General features: G+C 47.1%; 1 protein-coding gene across 1 annotated transcript in view; it reads left to right on the forward strand.

Annotated features, from left to right (window-relative positions):
* The window catches only part of ANXA13 (annexin A13), a 56,662-nt gene extending 37,716 nt beyond the window's left edge, over window positions 1–18,946 (forward strand). The window contains exons 5-12 of the mRNA XM_045895935.3: window positions 2,419–2,589; window positions 5,358–5,391; window positions 5,744–5,823; window positions 6,412–6,480; window positions 6,902–7,003; window positions 11,768–11,843; window positions 15,188–15,300; window positions 18,199–18,946. Coding sequence (XP_045751891.3) covers window positions 2,419–2,589; window positions 5,358–5,391; window positions 5,744–5,823; window positions 6,412–6,480; window positions 6,902–7,003; window positions 11,768–11,843; window positions 15,188–15,300; window positions 18,199–18,318 — 765 coding nt within the window. The 3' untranslated portion in view covers window positions 18,319–18,946. The remainder of the gene's footprint in view (window positions 1–2,418; window positions 2,590–5,357; window positions 5,392–5,743; window positions 5,824–6,411; window positions 6,481–6,901; window positions 7,004–11,767; window positions 11,844–15,187; window positions 15,301–18,198) is intronic.
* The last annotated feature ends 5,521 nt before the right edge of the window (window positions 18,947–24,467 follow it).

The following is a 24,467-nucleotide window of genomic DNA, read 5'->3' on the forward strand; positions in this document are numbered from 1 at the left end:
ACTGGGCAGGCAAAAATCTCTTTAGGCCCTGGTGTCCTCACAGACAGAATGAAATGGTAATTTACCTCCCTTCCCAGGTTGCTGAGAGAATCAAGCAGGCTAATGACAGCACCTATCAGTAAAGGGAAGCTATCCTAGGTTTGACAGTTTCCATTTTACAGAGAGGAAACCTGGAGCTCCTCTCTGTACATGACTCATGCAAAATCACACACTTAGTAAGAAAAAGGACTGACACTCCAATCCCAGTCTTTTGACTCCAGGGCCAGCATCCACTCCTGAAGAACCCATTGCCATGAGAGGAGCTATTTCTTTTCACACTACAAGGCCCAGATGGCTGTGCTTTTATAGTTTCCCTGCGTCTGTCCTCACAGTCAGGCTTGTCAGTGTCATTCCTTGATGACATTGATGAAAGTAAGTTGAGTCTTCAGTTCACCTGCACGGAACTGAGTTGAATGACATTGAACTTTCATCCTTGTCGGTGTGCCTAACTGTAGCAGCCCCTCAAGAGCTACATCTGCCCCCACCCTACCCCAAGTCAGATCAGGCTTCTTAAGCCTGAGGGTAAAGCAGAGTAAAGAGACTTGGGGGCTCTGCTAAAGGTCAAGTGGGCGTTTCCAGCACCAAACTTTGCAACACCAGCATGTGCCCATCCTTTGCTTACACACCAGTTCACAGCTGTTTCAGACAGCCAGGACTGCCAAGGAGACCTTGGCAAGGGACAAATCTAGGTCCCCATGTCAACCAAGCTCCAGAGAAAACATGCACCCCAAGGTGACACAGCTAGTGAGCAGGAAAACCAGGATTAGAGCTGAGATCTCCTGAGCCGGCTTCTGTGTCCGAACAGAATGTAAACACAGGGATTTGTTTTCTTGCTTGTGGCCTGGAAGAGTAGGCAGCTAGGAGTTCTCTTCCCTACAGTTCTATACAATGCCCATCCGACCTGAAAAGACATGTCCAATCTTTGGGTGGATCCACACTGTGGGGCACTGACTGCCGGCCTGCCTTTACTGGATGCAGCAGTCGATGGAGAAGCTCCCTTAAGACGGAGGCAAAAACAGCACGGCCCCCTCATGAGACTGCAGATCCCCCCTCGTAAGGCAAACTCTTCCAGGTTTTTCTCCCAGGCTCAGAGCTCAGAGGCTCATGTGAGAGTTGATTAGCCCATTCTTCAAAAGTTCCTTTCAGTATGGAATGATAATAATACTCACTTACTGAACATTTAAAGTGTACCAGGCACTGTGCTTGGGCTTTACACGGATTGTCTCTGCTATTTCTCCCAAAAACCCTAAGAGGGGAGTCTTATTATCTCCCCAGTTTTCAGAGCAGGGAACTGACAGTTGGTGAAAGTACATTTCCAAGGTCACACAGCTGCTGTGACCGTGTGGTTAGCCCTATTGCCACGTCACCGAAGGGCCAGAGCCACTCTGTGCTGTGATTTGGGTTCCTAAGATGCTTGCTGCTGCAGGGCTCCCCCCGCCCCCAGTCTGACCCACAGGGGGCCATCTGGACATGAAGGTCCTGCTTGGAGGTCCTTCACTGAAGTTGGGGACATTGGCGACTCTAGTTAGACTGAACACCAATTCTTGTCCCTTTCATCATTAACCCGTCGTGTCAGAGAGACACAGGTAGGAGCAGGCAGTTTACCTATAATAAGAGGCACTTGCCAGAAAACATCCATGATGATGGACACTTGCTAAAAACAAGTGCCAGTGGGCATTTCCCATATTCATTTCTTCTCCCTACCTGAGTGCTTTCCCATGTGTCTCCCTTTCCACACTGAACAAGTTAACCAAAGCGATTGCACATCTGGTGTACCCAGGATGGTCCCCATTTATTCCTGTTTTGCTCTGCAATGATTGCTACTTTCTTATTGCCCCTTTCACTCTCAAACCCATTCCCATTCGCATTTGGATGACAAATGATCTGATCCCCCTAGAGACAACAAACCTATAGTTCAGTCCTTTCTAGTCAAGCGGGTGTTTGGGAGTCAGTCCTTGTTTTTCTGAGGTCAGTAAATGGGAATAATGCCAATCTTTCTCCTGCCACGGCTGTTCTGAAGATCAGTGAGAAGGCTCTCTGAACCCTAAAATGTCCGGCAAATGCTGGTTGCTACTATAATTCATCTTTGGAGGTCTTCGGCCGTGAGCAAGGGATCTTCTCTGCCCCTCTGCCAGTCTAGGGAGAAGATGGATAGGAAGTCTCTGGCTAGGAAGGTGACTACCACCAGTGACTACCACCAGTGTCCTCCAGAGCAGGTCACTCAGGCCAGTAGAGCTCTGTCCCCTCACCCCCGCCCCCAACTGTCCATGGCAGTTTTCCTGTTGACCCCAAGGCCATGCAGTGGGGAGAGCAACACTTGTCCCTCTGCTTTGGGCCATTCCCCAAGCAAGAGTCAGGGCTCTCGCTATCTTCCTACAGGACCTGGAGGAGGTGTTCAAGAGGGAACTGAGTGGGAACTTTGAGAAGACAGCCTTGGCCCTCCTGGACCGCCCCAGCGAGTACGATGCCCGGCAGCTGCAGAAGGCCATGAAAGGTGTGGGCACAGATGAGGCCGTGCTCATCCAGGTCCTGTGCACAAGAACCAATAAGGTTAGTTCCAGCCAAACCCCCGACCCAGCCCCTGAGGGAGCATCCATCCATATGCCCATCAGAGACGGTTGCAGCAACCAGAAGGAAAACTGTTCCCCACATTCCCCTCGGGGGGTGAGCAAGCATCTGGAGAGAAACGTGCCTGCTTGCCCCGTGCAGGAGAGATCCCTCTCCCAGTCTTCTGGCTGTCAATTCTGGTGTTGCTGCCCTTGGCTTGACAGAATAGATCCTTCCCGAACAGCTATGTCAACGCAGCTTTTGCTTTTCTAAAAGGAATGCACACTTTTATATGCAGGAGGCAAGACTCTACTTTCCTCTTCCCAGCCTGACTTTGCGGGTCTTCTGCACGAATAAGGCAATGCGTGGTCTATGCATGTTTGTGCAGCTGCCTGGTCTGTGGCTGTCATCTGGCATAGAGTACAGGAAGGGCTGCAAAGAGGCATGAAGGCGGGTGGTGCAGATGGGGATCCCAAGGACACCTCTCCCGGCTGCCAGCGCCTTCCTGGAGGTTCCCCTCTGCTTCTCAGCACACCTCTCCCCTTGTCCCTTGGGCACACGCTGCCATTTCAGGAGCTGAAAAGAGCCTTTGTTAAGGCTTTAGCAGGAGCCCATTCATCTTTGGTTCCAGAGTCTTGAGGCCCAAGGAACTCATCAAGAGTAGAGGGGGTCCACAAAGCATTATTCAGAGACCCCTTCCCTCTCCCACAACCACTCATCACGTAGAATGGGGAAGTCCCGCAAGGAAAGTGCCAGAAAGTCCCAACATTCTCGAAGCCTCCAGGTAGGAAACAGAAGCAGTGTTTGGAGCAGACAGCAAGGAAAAGCTTCGACAGGGCTCTGATGCCAAACGGCTGTTTTCAAAGCCTTGAGTGCAGACGACCCTGGGTTGTCCTTGCTCAGCCTGTGCCGGCCGGCGTATTTCTCGAAGTGCTGCCGTGCTCCAGGCTACAGCCTAAGCCCCAGAGCCCCTTTCCTAAGCATCCCCGGACTTCTCTTCTTTCCCCTAAAGAATGAAAACCCTCCCTTTCAAGGAGTTTCCATTCAGGACTGGGCCGTAGGGAAGGGTCAGCAAAGGAGGTTGGTATCAGTTTGGTCCAGCAGGGATACAGCGTTCCCGACACAACATCCCCCACCTTCCAGAAACACGGCCGTCCCAACCAGGAGGCGTCCAATATGGGGGCAGTCGGCAGCCGGCCTCGGCAAGAAGGTTCTGGTCATTATTTTTCTCTTACGGTTCCTCCTCAGTCTAGTTTCCTTCAAGTCCTGCTCTCAGACAACAAACAAGCTCTTTTTTTCCCCCCAGTCAAATAGATCTGACAGCAGAGAGAAGAAAATTAGGAAGAGAGCAGCCCTCAGGTTCAGGCAGATCCTGGCGGTGGGTTGAAAGGAGGAGAGCGGAAGTAGCTGCATGGCCTCAAGCGGTCAGCCCCCACCACTCCCACGTCCCCCGACACCCCTCCCCAGGCTCTTCACCTTCTCCTGCCCCCGCCCCCCCCCCACCTGCCCACTGACTCCCTTAAACAGCTTGACGCTCTGGGGAAACGCCTGCTCTCAGACACTGCTGGCTTAAATGTAAACTGAGGCAGTTCCTGAGGGGGCCCCTCAGCGCGAGTCATCGAGATACAAAGCCCTTCTTCCCACTACACACCCTAGAGAGAGGCCCGCACTCCTGCACACAGCATACTCTTTACTGAATGAAGCCTGTTTCAAGTAGAGAAAAATTGGGAACAACCTAAATGTCCATCCATCGGGCGGCTGGCTGAATACACGGTCGCTGACCGTGGGATGGAACATTTTGAATCCCCTTAAAAAACACTAAGTGACAAGGTATCCACAGAGCTGGATCTCCAAGGCGTCTTAGTGAGTAAAAAATAAGTCAAAGAGCAACGTATACAGTATTCCACTTTTCTTTTTTTTTTTTTTTAAAGATTTTATTTATTTATTTGACAGAGAGAGACACAGCGAGAGAGGGAACACAAGCAGGGGGAGTGGGAGAGGGAGAAGCAGGCCTCCCGCAAAGCAGGGAGCCCAGCACGGGGCTCGATCTCATGACGCTGGGATCATGATTTGAGCCAAAGGCAGACGCTTAACCAACTGAGCCCCCCAGGCGCCCCAGTATTCCACTTTTCTAACAGTTGTTTTCTACTTGTCATAGGAAACAATTCTATAGGGACGCCTGGGTGGCTCAGTCGGTTGGGTGTCTGCCTTCGGCTCAGGTCATGATCCCGGGGTCCCGGGATAGAGTCCCACATCGGGCTCCCTGCTCTGCAGGGAGCCTGCTTCTCCCTCTGCCTCTGTCTCTCTCTCTGTCTCTCATGAATAAATAAATAAAATCTTTAAAAAAATAAATAAACAACAACAAAAAAGGAAACAATTCTATATTATTTTCAGTAGCACGTCTGTCTGTATACAGAGGCGAAGACGAGTATTTGGGCAGATACTTACTGAACTGGTGGCAGGAGCCCCACCTGAGTGGGGATGGGGACGTGGGGTGGCGTGAGGTGGCGGTCAGATGTTAGCTTGGCACTAGTAGTTTTGCTTTCAACTAAGGACAGTGTCTGCGCGTGTTACTTGGGTGGCTCGGAATGTTCTCACACCTCCAGGGACCCGCTCCAGGCCCAGGCCCCAAGCCTGAGGGTGGCCCTCTCTGGGGGAAGTTCCGGAGCCATCCTGTGTCCAGAGACAGGCTCCTGCGCTTCCCTCTGTGTGGCTCCTACTGATCAACCCCACCTGGGAATAATGGCTTTTCTTTTTATCACCCTTCCTAGGAGATCATTGCCATTAAGGAAGCCTACCAAAGGTGTAAGTGACTTTTTGTTCTGACTTGGGGTAAAGAATGTGCCTTTTCGGGACATCTGGGTGGCTCAGTCGTTGGGCGTCTGCCTTCAGCTCAGGTCACGATGCCAGGGTCCTGGGATCGAGCCCCACGTCGGGCTCCCTGCTCAGTGGGGAGCCTGCTTCTCCCTCTCCCTCTGCTGCTCCCCCTGCTTGTGCTCGCTCTCCCTCCCTCTCTCTCTCTCTCTCTCTCGCTCTCTCAAATAAGAAATAAATACTCTAAAAAATTTATAAAAATTTAAAGAATGTTCCTTTCAAAATACCTCTGGGAGATGAAATCACCTGCTTTCTCCCCCCACCCCTTTTTCTCCTTCAAAAGTATTTGACAGGAGCCTTGAATCAGATGTCAAAGCTGATACCAGTGGAAACCTAAAAAAAATCCTGGTGTCCCTGCTACAGGTAAGATCAGCCCCACCAAGGGGAACATCTCTTTTGATCAACTCAACTAATTATAGACCTTAATTACATCTGTAAAACCTCCTTTGTATCTTAACGTAACACAGTCATGGGAGTGACAGCTTATGTTCACAGGTCTTAACCCCACTCAAGGGAAGGGGATCGTAACAAGGGCTAGGGCTGCTCGGGGTCATCCTAGAACTCTGCCTGCCACAAAGGGCTTAGGCTAGACTTCCAGAACCTTCCAGGACCAAGTCTCAGGCTTCTTCAATACCAGGAAGCTCCGAGAGGTTGAAATGTGGTATTTTGAAAGGAAGACTATTAGCTTTCCAACGGAGTCACTCTAGGGGACATCAGGGGGGTGCTCTCAGCCTGCTTCGAGGTCCCTGGGGTTTGTGAGTGACCCTGGTTTGTACAAGAAAGAAGGCCCAAGTGCTGTCTCAGAAGCTACTCTGTTTCTTAGTTGTGCCCTAAAGATGGCAGCAAAGAGCAGCCCCTCTGAGATCAGCCCCAGCTTTCCAGGACTTTCTCTTTTTGTTTTCTGTGGTCAAGCAGGAGCTCCAGTTAATAACAATGTGTCAATTTTTCAAGGCTAATCGTGATGAAGGAGAGGACGTGGACAAAGATCTAGCTGGTCAGGATGCCAAAGATCTGTATGATGTAAGTGTACAGACGTGCCAGTCTCAGCAAATTCTTTTTCTCTCTTTAAATTTATTAGCGTTACTTCCAACAAACCTTTCTTTATTTCATGACAATGGGAGTTACTTGAGAAATAAGTATGACCTTTAGAATATTTCTTCATATATGTGGTCCTCGTGAACCTCTGAGAATTGTTCCTACTATTGCACTCTAGAGTTGACCACTTCAGATCCATTTTGGAACAAGGGAGGGCATAAATAATATAAATAAATACGGGAAGTTTACTCGCGGGTGGAAGCTTAAAGTGCTCAGTGGATCAGTTTGACTTTTATTCAGTGCCTATTGTATAATTGCCTGCCAGTGAGGCCTGGTCACAGAACAGAATATTCGGTCTTTCTGCAAAAGGCTTTTTTTTTTTAAATGTTTGCATTTGGCCCGCAAGGCAGGGGAAGGCCGCTGGGGCACGGACGAGCTCGCCTTCAATGAAGTCCTGGCCAAGAGAAGCCACAAGCAATTACGTGCCACCTTTCAAGCCTACCAAATTGTAAGTAAACCAGTACTAGGGTAAGAGAGTTCACGCTAAAACTGTGTATTTCCAAAAGTAGTCAAGATCAGGGATCAGGAACTACAGGGGTCTTTGACAACAGTTGTGCTTAATCAGGAGTCACTTGGCTTCGGGCGCCTGGGTGGCTCAGTTGGTTAAGCGACTGCCTTCGGCTCAGGTCATGATCCTGGAGTCCCGGGATCGAGTCCTGCATCGGGCTCCCTGCTCGGCAGGGGGTCTGCTTCTCCCTCTGACCCTCCTCCCTCTCATGCTCTCTGTCTCTCATTCTCTCTGTCTCAAATAAATAAATAAAATCTTTAAAAAAAAAAAAAAAAAGAAGTGACTTGGCTTCTCCCCCCCCTCAAGGGATATTCGATAACGTCTGGAAACATTTGGGGTTGTCACTTGGGTGTTGGGGAGGCTAATAGCATCTAGTAGATTGAGGCCAGGGATGATGCTAAACATCCTACAATGCACCACAACAAAGAATTATCCAACCCCAAATGCAGTGCCAAGGTTGGGAAACCCTGCTTTCCAACCGAGACTAGGAAAGCAGAGGAGAGCCAAGTTGAGGAGCAAAGCCCTAGAGTCAGCGTCCACGTTCAAATCCTGGTCCTATCACTGGCCGGTGACCCAACCTCTCTGTCCTCATTTGTAAAACAGGGACCATAATCCTCATCATCACACCCTCCCAGGGTTCTTTCAAGAGTTAAATAAGATACATGTACGAGGCTCGAGGCTCGGAATAGCACCTGGCATGTGGTAAGCACACAGAGGTTCTCTCTCGTTATTATTCCAATTTACAGCTGCGCTAACAACGTGCCTACCGCTCCCACAACAGATGTCATCTACCTCAGAGATAGACTCCTGCAAAGACGCGTATAAATTACTTTTATACAATTATTTTTTATCTAATGATAATTTTAAGCCAAGAAGATGAGGCCCTTATTTCAAGGCATTTAGTAGTGGTGAGCCCTGCCCTGAAAATCAGTCTTTAATTGCAAGAAACCTTTTGGAGAGTATCCGATATTTTGTCTCCCATTGTTTATTTGTAAAGTGCTTTTAACTAGTCAAAGCACTTCTGTGCCCTGTATCTCATTTCAGTGCCCCAACAATACAGTAACGATAACGCAGGCCGAGCAGCTGTTGTTACCTAGGACGGCTGGACAAGGAAGTCTGTTACGAGTAAGGCGCCATCTGTAACTTATCAGGACCACACAGCAAGCCGGTAGCGGAGAGTGGATGAGAACTGCAAGATTCCCCAGCCCGAGCCTCTCCCTCGGCTGGAGCTGGCCTCTCCTCACTCGAAATAGTGTTTCCTCTGTATTGCCAGCAGATGAAAAGACAATAAAGCTTAGGAATTTTATCAGTACTGCATATAAGCCTTGAGGGCCCTCTGCTTTCAAATCGTGCCCAGAGTCATGATCAAAGCCAGCGGACCCTGCACTCCCTTGGCCTCTGCTCCTAGAGCTGTGTAGACTCTGAGCTGGAAGACTTTTCCATGACCTACACCCTCTTCCCACATGGCTGGGGCCATGGGTGGAGTTTCAGGGGATGGCTGCCGTTGGTGATCACTATGGAAACACACACACACGTGAGCGTGTGTATGTGTGTGTGCGCCCTGGCCACCTGCAAGGATACTCTCCAGGCCAATTGTTCCCCAAAATTAATCCCCAAACAGCAGCATCAGTATCACTTGAGAACATGTTAAAAAGGAAAATTCTCTTATTTAAAGAGAGGGAGAGAGAGAGAGAATTCTCAGCCCCCACCCTCGACCTACTGAATCAGATTCTCTGGAGTTTGGGTCCTACCATGTATGTTTCAACAAGTCTTCCAGGTGATTCTGGTGCATGTTAAAATTTCAAAGGTCTGCACTAGACTACTAGCCATATGACCTTGGGCAAGTTATTAAGGATTCTGCGCCTCCGTTTCCCCAACTGTAAAACAGGGTTAACAATGGTACCTGCTTCGTAGGGTTAGTAATTAATTAATGAGTTAATAGAAGTAAAGGGCTTAGTACCTGGCATGCAGCAGGTGCTTAGTAAACACTAACGACTGTCAGTTGTCTCCCTATGTGAACCAGCAGTGTCCAATAAAGCTCAAATGGACAATAAGATAATTTATTGATTTAATGATTCTTTACATGAAACTAGCTCTAAAATACTACCTACTCATCATTCCAAAAGCTTTCCCGAACATCATTCATCTTGATCTTTATCACTGATTTTTGTGAGTTTACCCTGAGCTTAAGACCCTGGTTCATAAGTTTTCACATGGGCCTCTGGCTAAAAGCAATCAACTGCTAGCATGAGATCATAGGAGTCTATTATGTGGCATAGTCTGTCCTGGCATAGAGTTGAATTTTTATTTGGGCATGAAAACTTAGGGTTTTGCCCTTTATTTGCCCTCTAAGCCTGAGCCTTATCTACTGACGCTCTCAGAAATCCCTGCCAAGCAATAGAACTTTCCCCTCTCTGCTACACCACACAAGAACATCACAGTCCCAGAGTTGACCAAACATGAAAGGCTCGTATAGTTATAAAGCTGAAGTAATGGGCACCTGGGTGGCTCAGTCGACTGAGCGTCTGCCTTTGGCCCAGGTCATGACCACAGGGTCCTGGGATCAAATCCCGCATCATCGGTCTCCCTGCTCAGCGGAGAGCCTGCTTCTCCCTCTCCCTCTGCTCCTCCCTGCTGCTTGTGCTCTCTCTCTTTCTCATGCTCTCTCTCAAATAAATAAATAAAATGTTAAAAAAAAAAAAAAAAGCTGAAATGAGTTCCCTACACAGGGCTCAATACAAATTGTAGGCACACATACCCAAAGCCTAGGCACACTGTGTCCCCACCACACCTGTCCCCTCACCTTTATGTCTTCCTAAGCTTGTTCCAGAGCCCTTAGCCCTATAACCACTGAGGCCAAAGCCAGAGGGCACAGGGTTCTGCTGTGGGAATCCTGTCTCTTTGGGTGAATCGGTTTTAAAAGAAAGAAATGTCTCCCCTATTCTTCTAGTAATCTCCCTACAGGCAGCACTACCTGGTAACTAGAGGCTGGAATCCACCCCAGCGATGGGTTTTGTACCAAGATCAGAAAACCTGATCTGTCTAAAGAGCCCCCTAAGAATTAAGTGTTCCAGTAACTGCAGTGAAAAGCCTACCATTTGCAAAGGAGATTCACAATAGCTTGGGCCAGTCCATTGTTTTCCGTTTGTGTTCCTGAAGGTGCCTTGGTAGCTCCCAGGAGGGGGATGTGGGCAGGAGAGAGGTAGAGAAGAGGGGGCAATGTGAACAATGCCCCCTGGAGTTGTGTGGCGAGAAGACTGGGAGAAAGCAGAAACCCAGCAATACAGCCTAAAGTTGGGGTACTGAAGCCCTCTCCCACCTCCCCGGAACAGCTGTTTTCCTGCCTTGATCTGTTGTACGACTGAGATTCAATAGAAAATCTAATGCACTATTCTGGCCCAGCATTAACAATAGAAACAGAAAGCAGTTTAACGTGAGGATTATTTTTTTAGTAAACGCAGACCTGTGTGAACAAAATGTCCTCTTGAAATGCAATCTCAGTCTACAGAACAAGAACCCCGTTCGTGGGAAAGTGAGGCCAGTCCCTTTCGAAACACCAGCTCCCGCAGCAAACCCAAGAGAGGCTGGGAACAGCTAAGGAAGGGACAGGACTGAAAGCCCCCCAGCCAATCCCCATCGTCTAGGTCCATTACCCACACCAGACCTCTAGATGTCAAACCATGACAAGGAGATCAAGCACCAGGGCCTCATTAAATCTCAACCCTCCTCCCCTCCCCCATGCTATTGTGCTTGCATTGCAAAGACTATTTTGTCCACTTATGTTTTCGGGAATAAACTACATGCACTCCACTGGTGTGTCCCCAAAGGCCCCAATTATGGAACCACATTGTGTCATACCCTCAAAAAACAATTTCTAAGAAAGAAGTTTCAGCATTCTTAATGCTTAACTGCATTTCCCCAAACGCGACAAAGAGCCCTCTTTGCTCTTTATTTGCCTGCCCTGAGTTTGGCCCAGGTAGTCCTTGCATGAAACATAGTCACCATCTACTCTGAACTTCAGCTTCTGCAAATATTTGGAAAGAAACCTAACGTGGAATGCTGTGCAGAGTGATATGTGAGCCGGTGGTGAACACAGGATCATTTGGAATCACCCTCGAGTGAAGGAAAGTGACATTTTGACGTGGTCAGCCCCTGGCTCCCAGCCCATGCAGCCCCACTCTATCAGAAACATTAGACCAAATCCTTAGCATGAACTTCACAGCCTCTACTTCTTATTTCACCCAAACTGTGGGTGGCTGATCCCCAGTCCCAGGACATGGGGGATGAGAACTATACGGGTAAGATGATTACCACCACAGCCTCCTAGAAAATTGGAAGGAAAAAGAATTTTAAGAATACTTTGGAAACTAAATTATTATATAGATGTAAAGAATTATTGTTATAGTAAGGATTCATTGTTCTCCCACTCCCAATTTTACAGATGAGCATACCAGGCCAAGGGAGTGGTCCTCACTGGGGTCAGATCTGACCCCCTAGAGGTCAAAAGTCATCAGCCATGAGAGACCCCACTCAAAGGGGGGCCATCATCCCCAGTCATGTAAGGCATGGGGCAGGATAGGCTCCTTAAAGCCACATGACCAAATCTGGAAGAATTCCATGCTTTTTGTAGAGAAATGACCCCAAGAGTACCAAAGCCAAAAGCAAAGCCTGGCATAACGGCTGGACTTCGGTTTATCTCTCCAGCTCATCGACAAAGACATTGAAGAGGCCATTGAAGCAGAAACATCAGGAGATCTGCAGAAGGCCTACTTAACTCTCGGTAAAGTAGACCACGGAGAGTCCCTGCCTTAGGTCGGGCTCCCTGCAACCACACTTGGAGTCAGAGGTTGGTGTGTGGGAAGATGTTAGGGAGTAATTTGGGAACCACACCTCGAAGCAGCGTTGGGTAAGGGAGAGAGTGAGCGTGATGCAGCTGCAGTGGGAGATTTGCTGGTCCCCCACGGAGCCCTGGAGCCGGGAGGCCAGGGGGCCAGGTCTTTGCACCCCACAGCAAGCAACAAGTGGACACCGGCTGTACCCTGGGAGTATTTACAACCCTGGAGAAGGCAGCTCCTTGGCGGGGGGGGGGGGGGGGGGGCATTCCTGGGGAGGGACTCAGCTGTGAGCAGCCAGGAGGCGACAGTTGGAATGAGTGCCTTGGTCCTGAAGAGGGCATCTGGGGGATGCACCTTGGCATCCATGACAGTCGCATTAAGATGGTGGGTCCACAAGAGCATCTGTCAACAGCCTGGGACCATTGTCTAGTCTCAGGGAGCACGATGTGGTTCAGCTAGGTTTCCAATCCATGAACGGGTTTTTGCACATGCCTGATGGCTCGAGGGTGTTCTTTTCCATTTGGTTCCCTTCAACATTTAGAATGAATGAGGTCTCTTCAGCAAGAGTGGGGAGGGAGATCAGATCTTTCCTGTGCCAAGCAAACACCACAACCTTCTCTCCAGGTGTTGCCCATAGGCAGGAAATAGCAGAAAGATGGGCATGGCGCTGTGTCTGGCAGGCTCCTTTTTCCTTTCTGCAAGGCCTGGAATGAAGGTATTGTCCATTGTCCATGCTCCTGTGGCGAGGAGTCGAGGGCACCGTCCCAAATAGCACAAGAAATGGAAAGACAGATCCCCAGCAGAGGAAGAACTGAAAAAGCAGCCCTGGAAGTTAAAAAATGTGCTCTATCTGCCAAACCTTTTGTTTTTTTGTGGGGCTTTAAAAAAATTTTTCTGAACAATGTCAGCAATTGACTTTTTTTTAATCCATCCTCATTTTGCATTCAAATTAGCAGGACCTCTGACGTACAGAGGCCTAAACATGCCTAGTGTCACTTCTGACCCACGCTGGACCCACATGGATGACTGTCCTCAGGGCTTCAAAGATGAGTCTCTTAGGTGGATGGCGAGGTCCACTCATGGCCTGACTCAGAGACCCCAAATCCTTTCTGTGCTTGAACCAGAGTTCAGTCAGAAGATTATATTAATCTTCATTAATATTAATTATTAATGGCAATAAACCACTATCAAAATTACTACTAATAATAAAGCCATTCCATTCTTTAACATTTAGTTAGCACCTAACCCAGGCTGGGGGTCGTGTTAGGTGTGGCGATCAGAGGTAAATAGGTCCAGTTCCTGCTCTTAAGAAGCTTAAAGTCCATGGTGGATACTCACAAACCAACAGATTAGGTTACAGTAAAGATAAAAACAAAAACCACCAGTGTGAAGAGGGCACAGGGGAAGGAAAGGCCACATCCCTGGAGATGGGGACAATGAAATGCAGGACTTGGGTGCACTCCAGTGGTAGCAAACTTAGAAGTGATTAGAGACGACCTCAAGTATAAAGCACACAAATCGTAGAACATGACTTCACAGTTCTCTTTTCTAGACACTCCCCACCCTCTTCATACCTGACTCATAAAGATGCCAGTTTATGGCTAAATTTGAGACCCATTGACTCCCACCTCTTGCAGCCTCTGGGGCAACACTCCTCCAGTGGGCCCCACGGACCACCTGCTTCAGAATCTTCTATGGGGAGGTGCGGGAAAATACAGTTTCCTGGGCCCCATTCCAGGTTACCTATTAGAATCTCCAAGAATGGGGCCCAGAAGCCACACTTCTACAAGCTCCCGCAAAGGACTGTCTTCTCCTCGCAATGGCTGGCTACCCTGCCTTCTACATGGCACGGCTCTAGCCCCACGTTTTCCCTGGCTAGCCCCAACCACACTCCTGAGCGATTCCTGCTACTGCTAACAACAGACGTTGTTCACCAGGCGTCGACGGTATACAACAGAAACGTTGAGGATTCTCTTCCCAGAACATCAGGAAGAAGAAATGTCAGGGTAGAAGACACCTATGAAGGGTTGGAACACCCTTACGTTAGGCAGACAATCGATGAGCATCAATGAGTCCTGCACCGGGGAAGGTCTTAAGTGAGGCTCAAGTATGCTACTCCCCAAATTGACAGGTTCTCCCCACAACCGCCACCGATCCAACAGCTTTTGGATTGTTTCCAGGATAAGGAGGTCAGACACAAGTTGGGCTTTTCTTTTCCACTGAAACTCTGGCGGATTCCACACGGCCTATAAAAGAAAGAAACAGACCCCCTCCTCCCCCAACCTAGGCACTGCTTCCCTCACCCTGTTCCTCTCCAGTGCTCATAAGCATCAGTCATAGAGGCAATTACCTAGACAACAAGAGTTCCCATTACAGGACATATTAAAGACGCACATTCACACTTATGCTCAATGGATTACTTGTTATTAATCACTAACATCAAAAATGTGAGGTGTTCTAGGTAAATGTCAACGCCTAAAGAGTATTTGGTTCATTTCCCCAAAATGTTTGTCACGATGGGCCACCTGGGAAGTGGGGAGAGGGAGCAATGATTTCTCCCCAGGAGTAGACCAGCACTCTCCAGCCTGACGGGTGAATCAAAACTATTTTTCACGAATCTGTGCATTAGATCAAAGCTGGCAGGCAAGGAGCGGTGCAGAAAAGAGCAACGAGCAGGAACACGGGAAGGTGGTCCGTAGACAGCATTAAACATTCCATCCGCCGCATCCCAGATGGAGAATCAAGAAGAATGTGGGGCACTTAGAAAAGATTCCGAGATGAGACTCACAAAGCAAACCCAGCGAGGAAAAACAAAGGACGGGGAGGTGGTTTAGCACAGGAAAGTAGGCCACGGTCCAGGGGAGTGAGTCTTCAAGATTAGAAGTTTTATTATAGCAGCATCGTCAGCCAACCCGTGTTTCCCCTCTGAGCCCAGCGCCAGCATCAGAGATTTCATTTAGATAAGAAAAGTTACTTCTGCTGGTAGGAATCATGAACTCGGCAGGGAAAGCCTTCTTCCTCCTCTGAAGGGTCTTCAGGGACCAGCAGAGGGGCTGCTGAAGGGGTTTTGACTCAGTTCTTGGTTGAGGAGCCCAGATGCCCTGAACCAGGGGAATCTTCCAGATCCCATTAGAGTGGGAGGTCAGCCCCTTTCAAACATGTGTCTCACCATTGAGTCAGCACCACGGGCAACCAGGTGACACTCTGGGCCAGCTCTGTGCCCTCAGAGGGTCTGCATGTTATGCAACATGTAAAAGCCTCACCTTCTCTTGTCCCTCGTCCTGGCCAGTGAGGTGCGCCCGGGACCCGGAGGGCTATTTCGCTGACCGTCTGTACAAGTCCATGAAGGGTGCAGGAACCGATGAGGAGACACTCATTCACATCATCGTGACCAGGGCTGAGGTAAGACGCCCTCGACTCTGAGCACGTGGGCAGCCACTTCTCTTTTGGCCACAGCTGATGTCAGCCACAAATAGTCTTTCTTCAGGGTCTATTTACGGAAAAAGTAACACAGAGACAGCCCTTGCCTTCCCAGACTTTGTGGAAGACACTGTGCCATGCTTCAATCTGTTTCTTTTTATAAAAATACAATAACGATAGTTGCTTCTATTTTTGCTCTCTGCAGCTCTGGAGAGCTGGTGGCCCGTGCAGAGGGGACCTGGCTGAGCCGTTCTGGGTGGCACAGCCAGGCTTGGCTCCATTTTAAGGAACATGAAACCAGGTCACCCAGCAGCGGAGTCGATGAGCAAATGACAGCCTACCTCCCCAGCTGGGCCTGTCACTGATCACACCAGCTCAGAACACACTGAGCTATATCAGTACAAGACAGTATTTCTCAAACTCTTTTTTTTTTAAATTATCATTCATACAGTACATCATCAGTTTTTGATACAATGAAGCGTGGATCACTACATCAAAAACTAATGATGTATTGTATGGTGACTAACATAACATAATAAAATAAAATTTAAAATATAATAATAGTTATCACTCATCCTACTAAGAAGCCTTTTGGGACCCAGTTTTTTCCTCATCACCACTCCCCGCCAAAACATGAACACCACAGATAGACTGTGTATCTGTTTCATATTCTGCAATGTTCTGTATGTATATATTGTGTTCTGTAAATACACATATATTCTGTTATGTTCTTTTTTAATTTAAAATCAATTAACATAGAGTGTATTACTAGTTTCAGAGGGAGAGCTTAGTGATTCATCAGTTGCATATAACACCCAGTGCTCATTACATCAAGTGCCCTTCTTTATTCCGTTATGTTCTCTCTATGTATGCATGCGTGTATATATGTACTTTTACATAAAAGGATTAAGGTTCTTTTCGCCCTCTTAAGAACGCACTTTTGCCCTGTTGGGAGTAGCGAGCGATATCACCCCACCTTGAGAATGCCTGAGTGTAAGAAAGAGAGATGAGTAGCCCAAAGCTTGAGAGCAACTGTCAGGATTCCCGGTGGAGGCTTTGGAACAAGGGGCCACAGAGTGAAGGCAGGACAAAATGAAGGGGACATGGCATTTCGTCTACAGTAGGAGAAGCCTTACAGAATGAAGTGTAACTGAGCCCTTGAAAAACCACAGACATCTTCCCTCAAAAAATTGTTAATTGAAGGGGGATAAATCCCAACCCAAATCCTGGCCCATGGCTTTTGACAAATAATACTTAACATCTGACACCGTTTTAAAATATAACTTAGCAACAAGATCGTTCTTTCGTTTTTATTTCTATTCCTGGAATTTCTCCTCCTCCTCCACTATTCAGTTTTCTTCTAGCTTCCAGTCCATTTGTCTTGATCCCCCCTCCTTCCCTTCCCTAGTCTCTCTGCCACTCTCCTAAGTCTCTCTTTCTCCTCCCCTCTCTCTCCAGATCTCCGTGGTCTCTCTCTCTCTGTCCCTAAGCAACTCACCCTCCAACCCACCCCACAAAGTCTCTGAGATCCTGAGGCTCAAAGAAGGAGGGGCGCAATGGAGCAGAGCGGGGATTCTGAAAGACCCCAGGGGATTGGATCACTCTGGAGGGCTCACGGGGGCTCCACGTTCACTGCAACGTGAGCCATGGAATGATCATTCCAAGATGCTCTGTCCCATCTTAGGATTGGCCACATATCCTGGATCATTTCCACATATGGATCATTCCTTCAGAATGCTTCAGGCCCAGTGAGACGTACTGGCTGGATCCCCTAATCCCCTAAAGCCGCTTGGTACTAGAATGGAGCCCCAGTGTCCCCCATCCCACCCAACCCCCCCGACTCCCACCATCCTGCCCCTCCCCCAGCCAAGTAGAGGAGCCGGATTGGGGGGCAGGGGACACACAGCATCATGCTGGAGTCTCCCTCCTGCTCAGCATCCACTTCACACAATCCCTCATTCTCCTGCCTTCTGCTCTCATCTTCTTTCTCTCTTAGTTCATTCCTCCGATTGAGGCAGGAGGAAAAAGAACCAGAAACCTTAGTGATAGTTTGTGAATCTGTCTAGAATGCACGATAGAGTCTAAATTTTTAAAAATTAAAAAGAGAACACAACTCCCTGTTAAAGAAAGCTCTGTGCTGCTTTTATGAGACACACTGTGTTCTCTCTGTACTTCCATCTTTTCTGGTGCAAGTATTGTCTCCCTTACTAGGTTCTAAGAGTGTTTGGAGCAGAACAATCTTTTTATTTGTTTTTCTTCTGAGTCCTCTTGCCCATCTCCAGCGCCCAGGTTTTTCAAGCTATCAATGAATTAGATTCAAAATAAGTCCTACAAATTGATATTGATTTGAATTTTGTTGATTGGCACTAATAGCCTTGCTGATCAGGGTACAAGAGAAAAAAAAAGCTTCATTTCAAATTCAAATCTCTGTGTTGATAATTTTCTTAACCCTTTACCACAGGTCAGCAAATTGTGGCCTGCAGACCGACCTGTTTTTGTACGGGATTGCTACCTGAGAATGATTCGTTTTTAAATGACTGTAAAAAACTCAAAGGAAAAATATTTTGTAATACTTAAAAATCAAATGAAATTCAAGTTTTGGTATTCATAAATAAATTTGTATTGGTATATATATATATATATATAATATATATATATATCCCTAAAGGTTGCAGAGGTGAATATATTCCAGCAGACTGGACTCTGCTCTCCGTTTCCCATTCATAAAATAAAAATAATAATAGCCCCTATTGCAAAGGGTTGTTTTGAGGCATAAGTGAGCAAATGAGTACAATTTATTCAGAACAGTACCTGCCTGCATTCATAGTGAACACGCTATAAATGTTCTTGTCCTCATTGCTGTTGCCATTTCTCCTACAGGTGGACCTTCAGGGAATAAAAGCAAAGTTCCAAGAGAAGTATCAGAAGTCTCTGTCTGACATGGTTCGCTCAGACACCTCTGGGGACTTCCAGAAGCTGCTGGTGGCCCTCTTGCACTGAACCGAGCCAGAAGAGTGGGAGCCCAGGGAGCAGCCACCTTTGTCAAGAGCCCATTTCGAACCAGATTTATAAATGTGACTCCAGCACATAAAGTACTGAAGAGTCCTGGCTTATTTTCTTGGCAGCTTGAATACTGTAGCTGGGCCAAGCTGTTTAGGTGAAGGGCAACAGCCTCAAAACACTTGGGCAGGTCACCCTGAATGCTGGTTTAGCAGGTACCTGAGCTGCCTTTTGGCTTTCCTTTAGCGTGGAGAACTGAATGCTTTCTGACCACAGATGAAATTAGCCGTTGATGAAAGAAACTACACTTGTAATAAAACATTCAGAAGAATATGTATCACATAGAGGTGGGTAAAGACTGAATGGTTAAGGTACAGGGAAGACAAAATTAACCAGTTGATCAATTTTCCTTCTGTGGGGGCACCTGGGTGGCTCAGTCAGTGAAGCGTCTGTCTTGGGCTCAGGTCATGATCTTGGGGTCCTGGGATCGAACCCCATATTGGGCTCCCTGCTCAGTGGGGAGTCTGTTTCTCCCTCTCCCTCTGCCCCTCCCCACCCCCCGCTCGTGCACGCGCGCACGCACTCTGTCTCTCTCTCTCTCAAATAAATAAATAAAATCTTAAAATTTTTTTTTCCTTCTGTGTGTTCAATTTCAAATCCTCAGTGGTAATTAAAGTGGGGTATGCCCCCATCAGCTGCTTTTCCAAAGACTGGGTTGATTAGTTTTGGCTCTTGTCCTGGAAATATAAGACTTGTGAAATTCAAACAGATGTGGGAAATGCAAATAATAACCTTTATTAATGATCACCAAAGACAGCAATCAAGAATAGCAGCAAGGAAACAACTGAGGTGCCCATGTGAAATGTAACTAGGGGTAAAACTCACTAACCTGCTACCTGGTATAAATGGTTCTTCTTGCCGCCCTACACCTTTAACCCACTTGATTCTTACATCTGATCTTCAGATACAATTAGGCTGGGCATAGTGCCAACAGGATCAAGGTCAGTGGGCTGACTCTCAAATGGATTGGTCCCACACCAGTAGAATCTCTGTTCAGGATGTTTGTCTCCTAGCCATGTGTTCCTAGACATAGAGGGGTCTGTCAAGAGAACATGGGCAATTTGACCCAATCATTCCAGTTATCATTCACTGGGTGATTATTTGTGTCTGGCGCTGCTCAGTTGCACACTTTCATGTTTAATCCTCTCAACAGCCCTATGAGGTTAATATTACTCCATTTATCAGTTGAGGAACCCAAAGAGTTCATTCCCAGGCCAGTCACGTAGACTCATGAGCCCGTATTCAACAGAACGCTGTAAGTAAATGAATGCAGACACGTTAACATAGGCACGGCTCTCTGCGCATGAGCAGAAAGAAGGAATACACAGCTCTGCCTGAAGGAATTGGGGAATGCTTCACAGAGATGCCGCTGTGCCGGGTTTTGAAGGATGTATAAAAGTTCTCCAGGGAAACAAAGTAAGAAGGGCAAAAGCAGAGGCTCAGAAGCATGAGGGAGCAGGATATGTTCAGAAAGTGGTGGAATCCATTCTCCTGGGCACAGATGCAGTGAAGGGAAGGAGAGGGTGGGGAGGCAGGCCACGAAGGCCTTGAAAAGTATGTTTGGGTCACATTAACAGTGGTTTTTGCCTGCCAAGCATGGGCTCAGTCCTTTGGGCAATGGCGGGTGGGGCGGGGTGGGGGAGTCACTGGAGATGTTTAAGTGAGTGAGAAACATGATCAGGTTTGGGCCTTGGCAATTGACTTGGTGGTGTAATCGACATACAACAAATAGGCCGAACTCGCAGTATCACGGCATAGATCATGGGGTGTCTTCCTAGGGGCTATAAAATGGTGACGGACATATTGAGATGCTAACATCTGTGTCCTCCACACACAGGTTTATCTAACAGGCATTGTTGTCGTTATGAGCTTCAACACATAAAAAGGTTTTCTAGAGCGAAGTTCAGCGACAGATCATACTCACGTTCACTTATGTGCTGCCAAAGCGGGCCTTTGCTTTCAACAACAGAAACAAGACGACCAGTTCTTGGGATCTGAGCTCACAGTAAGCATAGAGAAACAAACCAACAGAACGAAAGGAGATCTATTAACACAGCCACTGTTTGAGATTGTTGAAGGCCATCCCTCACACAGAGAAGAGCAGGAGGGTTATTCCACAGGCTAGGAAACAGGCTGAGCCAGACCGAGAAGCCAAGTCATTTATTTGGTCAAGGTCTCACATGGGAAATGCTGGAATTCAAACCCACGTTCTTCTGACTCTAATGTCTGAGCCCTTTGCCACGCTAGCTCAGGTCCATGAGTGTTTTCCCCAAAACTTCACTGAGTAAGGCAAAAGGTACCTCTATCTCACCACTCACAAGCAGAGGCCTGTTTTTGTGTGCTTGAGTGAGGGCTCCCTCAGGAGAGCTCTAGTCTGGTCTGTCCCAGGAGTGTTCCACCCCATGGCAGGCAAGGAATTTCCTCCTTTTCCTCTCTACACACCCCTGCCCTGCACAGGTCCCACCTCACCATTCCGCAAGCCCCCTGGTCCCCAAGCCGTCAGAGGGCAGGGCCTGCCTGTGGAGGGGGCCCAGGGGAGAAAGAGAAGACAAAGAAGGAAGAGAGAGGGGAGAGCAACACTACCTTGTCACCCTGCCACTGAGCAGCCCTGTCCCCCCCACACCTCCCCCTTCTCCCGAGCCACAGCTCCTCCGCAGATGTTTGGATAGATGGGGAGGGGTCTGAACCCCACCTGCAGGGCTGCATCAGAAGGAGCAGGTCCCATGGGTGCATGTGGTTTCCCCATGAAATTCAGTGCCAGTCCCTGATTGGGTTCCATAACACTGCTCACCCAGCCCGAGTCACCTGGACAGGTGGGTAACATAGACCTTGGGGCGCTTGCCCAAGTGAACCACGACAGAAGCTGACGTTCCCCTGAGGAGCAGAGGGAGTACCCGGCCAACTTGGGAGCTCCGGCCTCTTTCTAGTTCCTCTCAGGAGCTCCGGGAGTCCCAGATGGTTCTCTTCATGCAGGCTCAGCCCGAACATTTGTGGGTCCCAGCCCATCTCCCCTGCTTTTCCCTTTTCTGGGGGAGTGGGAGCTGATCTGTAGCATTTGCTGATTTCCATGGTATAAATACTCTCACCACGGTTAATTTCAAGCTGTTGACATGACGTCACTGAACACGGAGTCGGGAAAAGGTGAGCACTAGTACACCAGTATGTGGTATCTCCACCATACAGATACAATGGATGTAAATAATTTCAAGAGCATAGACAATAGGAAAGCATAACAAATAGTTAGGAAGTAATGAATTTGGAGTTTTCACTACATTTGTATCAATATAATTTAATTGTAAGCTTGTATACTTTTTTAATAACTACTATGTTTAATAAAACTCATAATATTCTTGAAAAATTAATAATTGAATCTCATGAACCAATAGGATCCAAGTCCAGCATGCCACTTGGGGCAGGTCTTAACTCATTTCTCCCAGAGGACTCCCAGGACAATTTGCACCCTGTCTCCAGGTACTCACATAAGAAGTGATTATCCTGAACACTTTTCCCCCCCAATGGGTTACTATATAGAGTACGTTTCAGGGTCACAATGAATAGTTGTGTATATTGTCTACTGCACAAGGCTCCCTGGCTGAAGGTATGTTTGGGACCTCAAATCCAGCCCTAATTTCCCCATCAGATTTTGCCTGCAGGATTGTAGCTAGAGAGGCCACTAGCTGCTGCCTAGAAAGGGGGCCTTCTGCTAATCTGCACAGAGCTGTAGTATAGACTTAGGAATATTTATTTTGTACTTTGGATAACTAATCTGACACTATACATTAGGTAATAACTACAGAAATGTGAATAAAGTATGGGCTTTACTTCATCATAATGTATCAATATCAGTTCATAAGTCATGACAAATCTTCCAGATTAATGTTAGCAATGTGAGACACCAGGAGTGGGGTATATGGGAACTCTGTAATATAGTCACAACTTTTTCTGCAAGTCTAAAATTTACAGAACATAAGGTAAAATAAAATTGAAAGTTTATTTTGAAAAATAGCCACCCCCACCCTTACCCTGGAACTCTATGTAACCTCTTTTACCTATGAAGGGCCATTCAAGAGACTCTTCCCGGGACAAAATGCCTTGTTACCAGCTTCTTATTCTAAACATTTTAAGTGCTGCTTCTCTAGGCACCCCATAGAGCCATATAATCAGTCCTTGCAAATCTATCCTTAGGAGAGTATTTGAAAGTAAAGATTAGAGGAAAAGGAGATGGGAATCATGGTCCAGAAGATGAGACAGAGGTTTTATCACATTCAAGGAGATAAATGGTGAAGAAGCACAAGGAAGCAGAGGAGGGCTACCCAGGATGCCTTCAGGAAGACATAAGCCCCATCGGAATTGCATGTGACAGCCCCTGGAAGACTCGGCCATCCTCACGCAGAGGGCAATGTGTTCCTGCCCCAGCAGTGCAGAGTCTAACTCCTCAATGCACAAGACTCCTCCGGGCTGCAAACGAACTATTTCTCAGACACATTACAGCCAATAAAAATGCCTTAGATAAGCCCCCAGAAACTAGATAAGCCAAGAAATAAGGGTGCCAGAAAACCAGAAATGGTATTCAACTCTTCATGCCAACAAGCAAGATCTACCACATTGAATTCAGAGAGAGCTGTCCAGGCTGCCTGTTTGTACCACCGCAATGTCTCCCGCGACCAGGGCGGTGCAGACCAGTATGTTGGGAGACATTGGGTCAGGAGATAGAAAAGAAGTGGCCGGGGGCGGGGGGTTGGGGTGGGGGTGACTGTTTTTCAAAATAAACTTTCAATTTCATTTTACTTTATGTTCTGTAAATTTTAGACTTGCAGAAAAAGTTGTGACTATATTAGAGAGTTCCCATATACCCCACTCCTGGTGTCTCACATTGCTAACATTAATCTGGAAGATTTGTCATGACTTATGAACTGATATTGATACATTATGATGAAGTAAAGCCCATACTTTATTCACATTTCTGTAGTTATTACCTAATGTATAGTATCAGATTAGTTATCCAAAGTACAAAATAAATATTCCTAAGTCTATACTGATATAATAAATTATTGAATAAATAAATAAATGGGGAGAACAGACAACCTCCTGAACAGAAGACCCCAAACAATTTATGGGTTCCCATGAGACTATCACGTTGCATTTAGCCTTCATGTCTCTTTAGGCTCCTCTAGACTGTGACAATTCCTCAGACTTCCCTTGCTTTTGTTGAGCTTGACAGTTTTGAGGAGTACCAGGTGGGTAGACTGTCCCTCAGTTTGGATTTGTCTGATGTTTTTCTCATGATTAGATTAGGAGTTTGGGGAGGAAGATCACAGAGGAAAAGTGCCATTTCCACCACATCATATCAAAGGTACGTGCTATCAACATGACTTATCACTGTTGATGTTGACACTGACCATCTAGCTTGGGTAGTTTTTCAGGTATCTTCACTGGGGTTATTAAAAGAAAGTCACTGTGCATGGCCCACACTTAATGGGTAGGAAATTACACTCCATCTCCTTGAGTAGGGGAGTATCTACATAAGTTATTTGGGACCTTCTGTTCAGGAGGTTTGTCTGTTCTCCCTATTTATTTATTTAATAATTTATTTATATCAGTATAGAGTTAGGAATATTTATTTTGTACTTTGGGTACAAACCCAATACTATATTACTTATTTTGTTGCTCAAGTTGTTCCAGCTTTTTCTATGGGGAATTCTTTCAGTTGGTTCCTGTGTCCCATTGACAGACCCCCTCACTTTGCTTTTTGAGTACTTCTTTAATTTCTGGCACTACTAGATGTTCCAGGTTCATCTTGCATAGTTCCTTCCCTAGCCCTAGAATCCACCATTTCTCCAAGGAGCTCTGGTTCCTTTTGTGGAAGAATGGTATTAGAAACCAAGATCTGAGTACTAGGTGTGTTCATTGCTACTGGGGTGTCATTTTGCTTCTAGACCCACTCAGTGGACAGAGCTAGGAAATATATGTGTGTATATTAAGCCGTATATACACACATATCCATATTTATACATACATGTAGATAGATGACATCAATGTAGATGTAGACACAGACATAGATCCATCTGTATCTATATTAAGTTAGACAC

The sequence above is a fragment of the Mirounga angustirostris genome, unplaced genomic scaffold, assembly GCF_029215605.1.
Source record: "Mirounga angustirostris isolate CCGP_5_RB_7025 unplaced genomic scaffold, mMirAng1.0.hap1 SCAF_4, whole genome shotgun sequence".
Classification (NCBI taxonomy): domain Eukaryota; kingdom Metazoa; phylum Chordata; class Mammalia; order Carnivora; family Phocidae; genus Mirounga; species Mirounga angustirostris.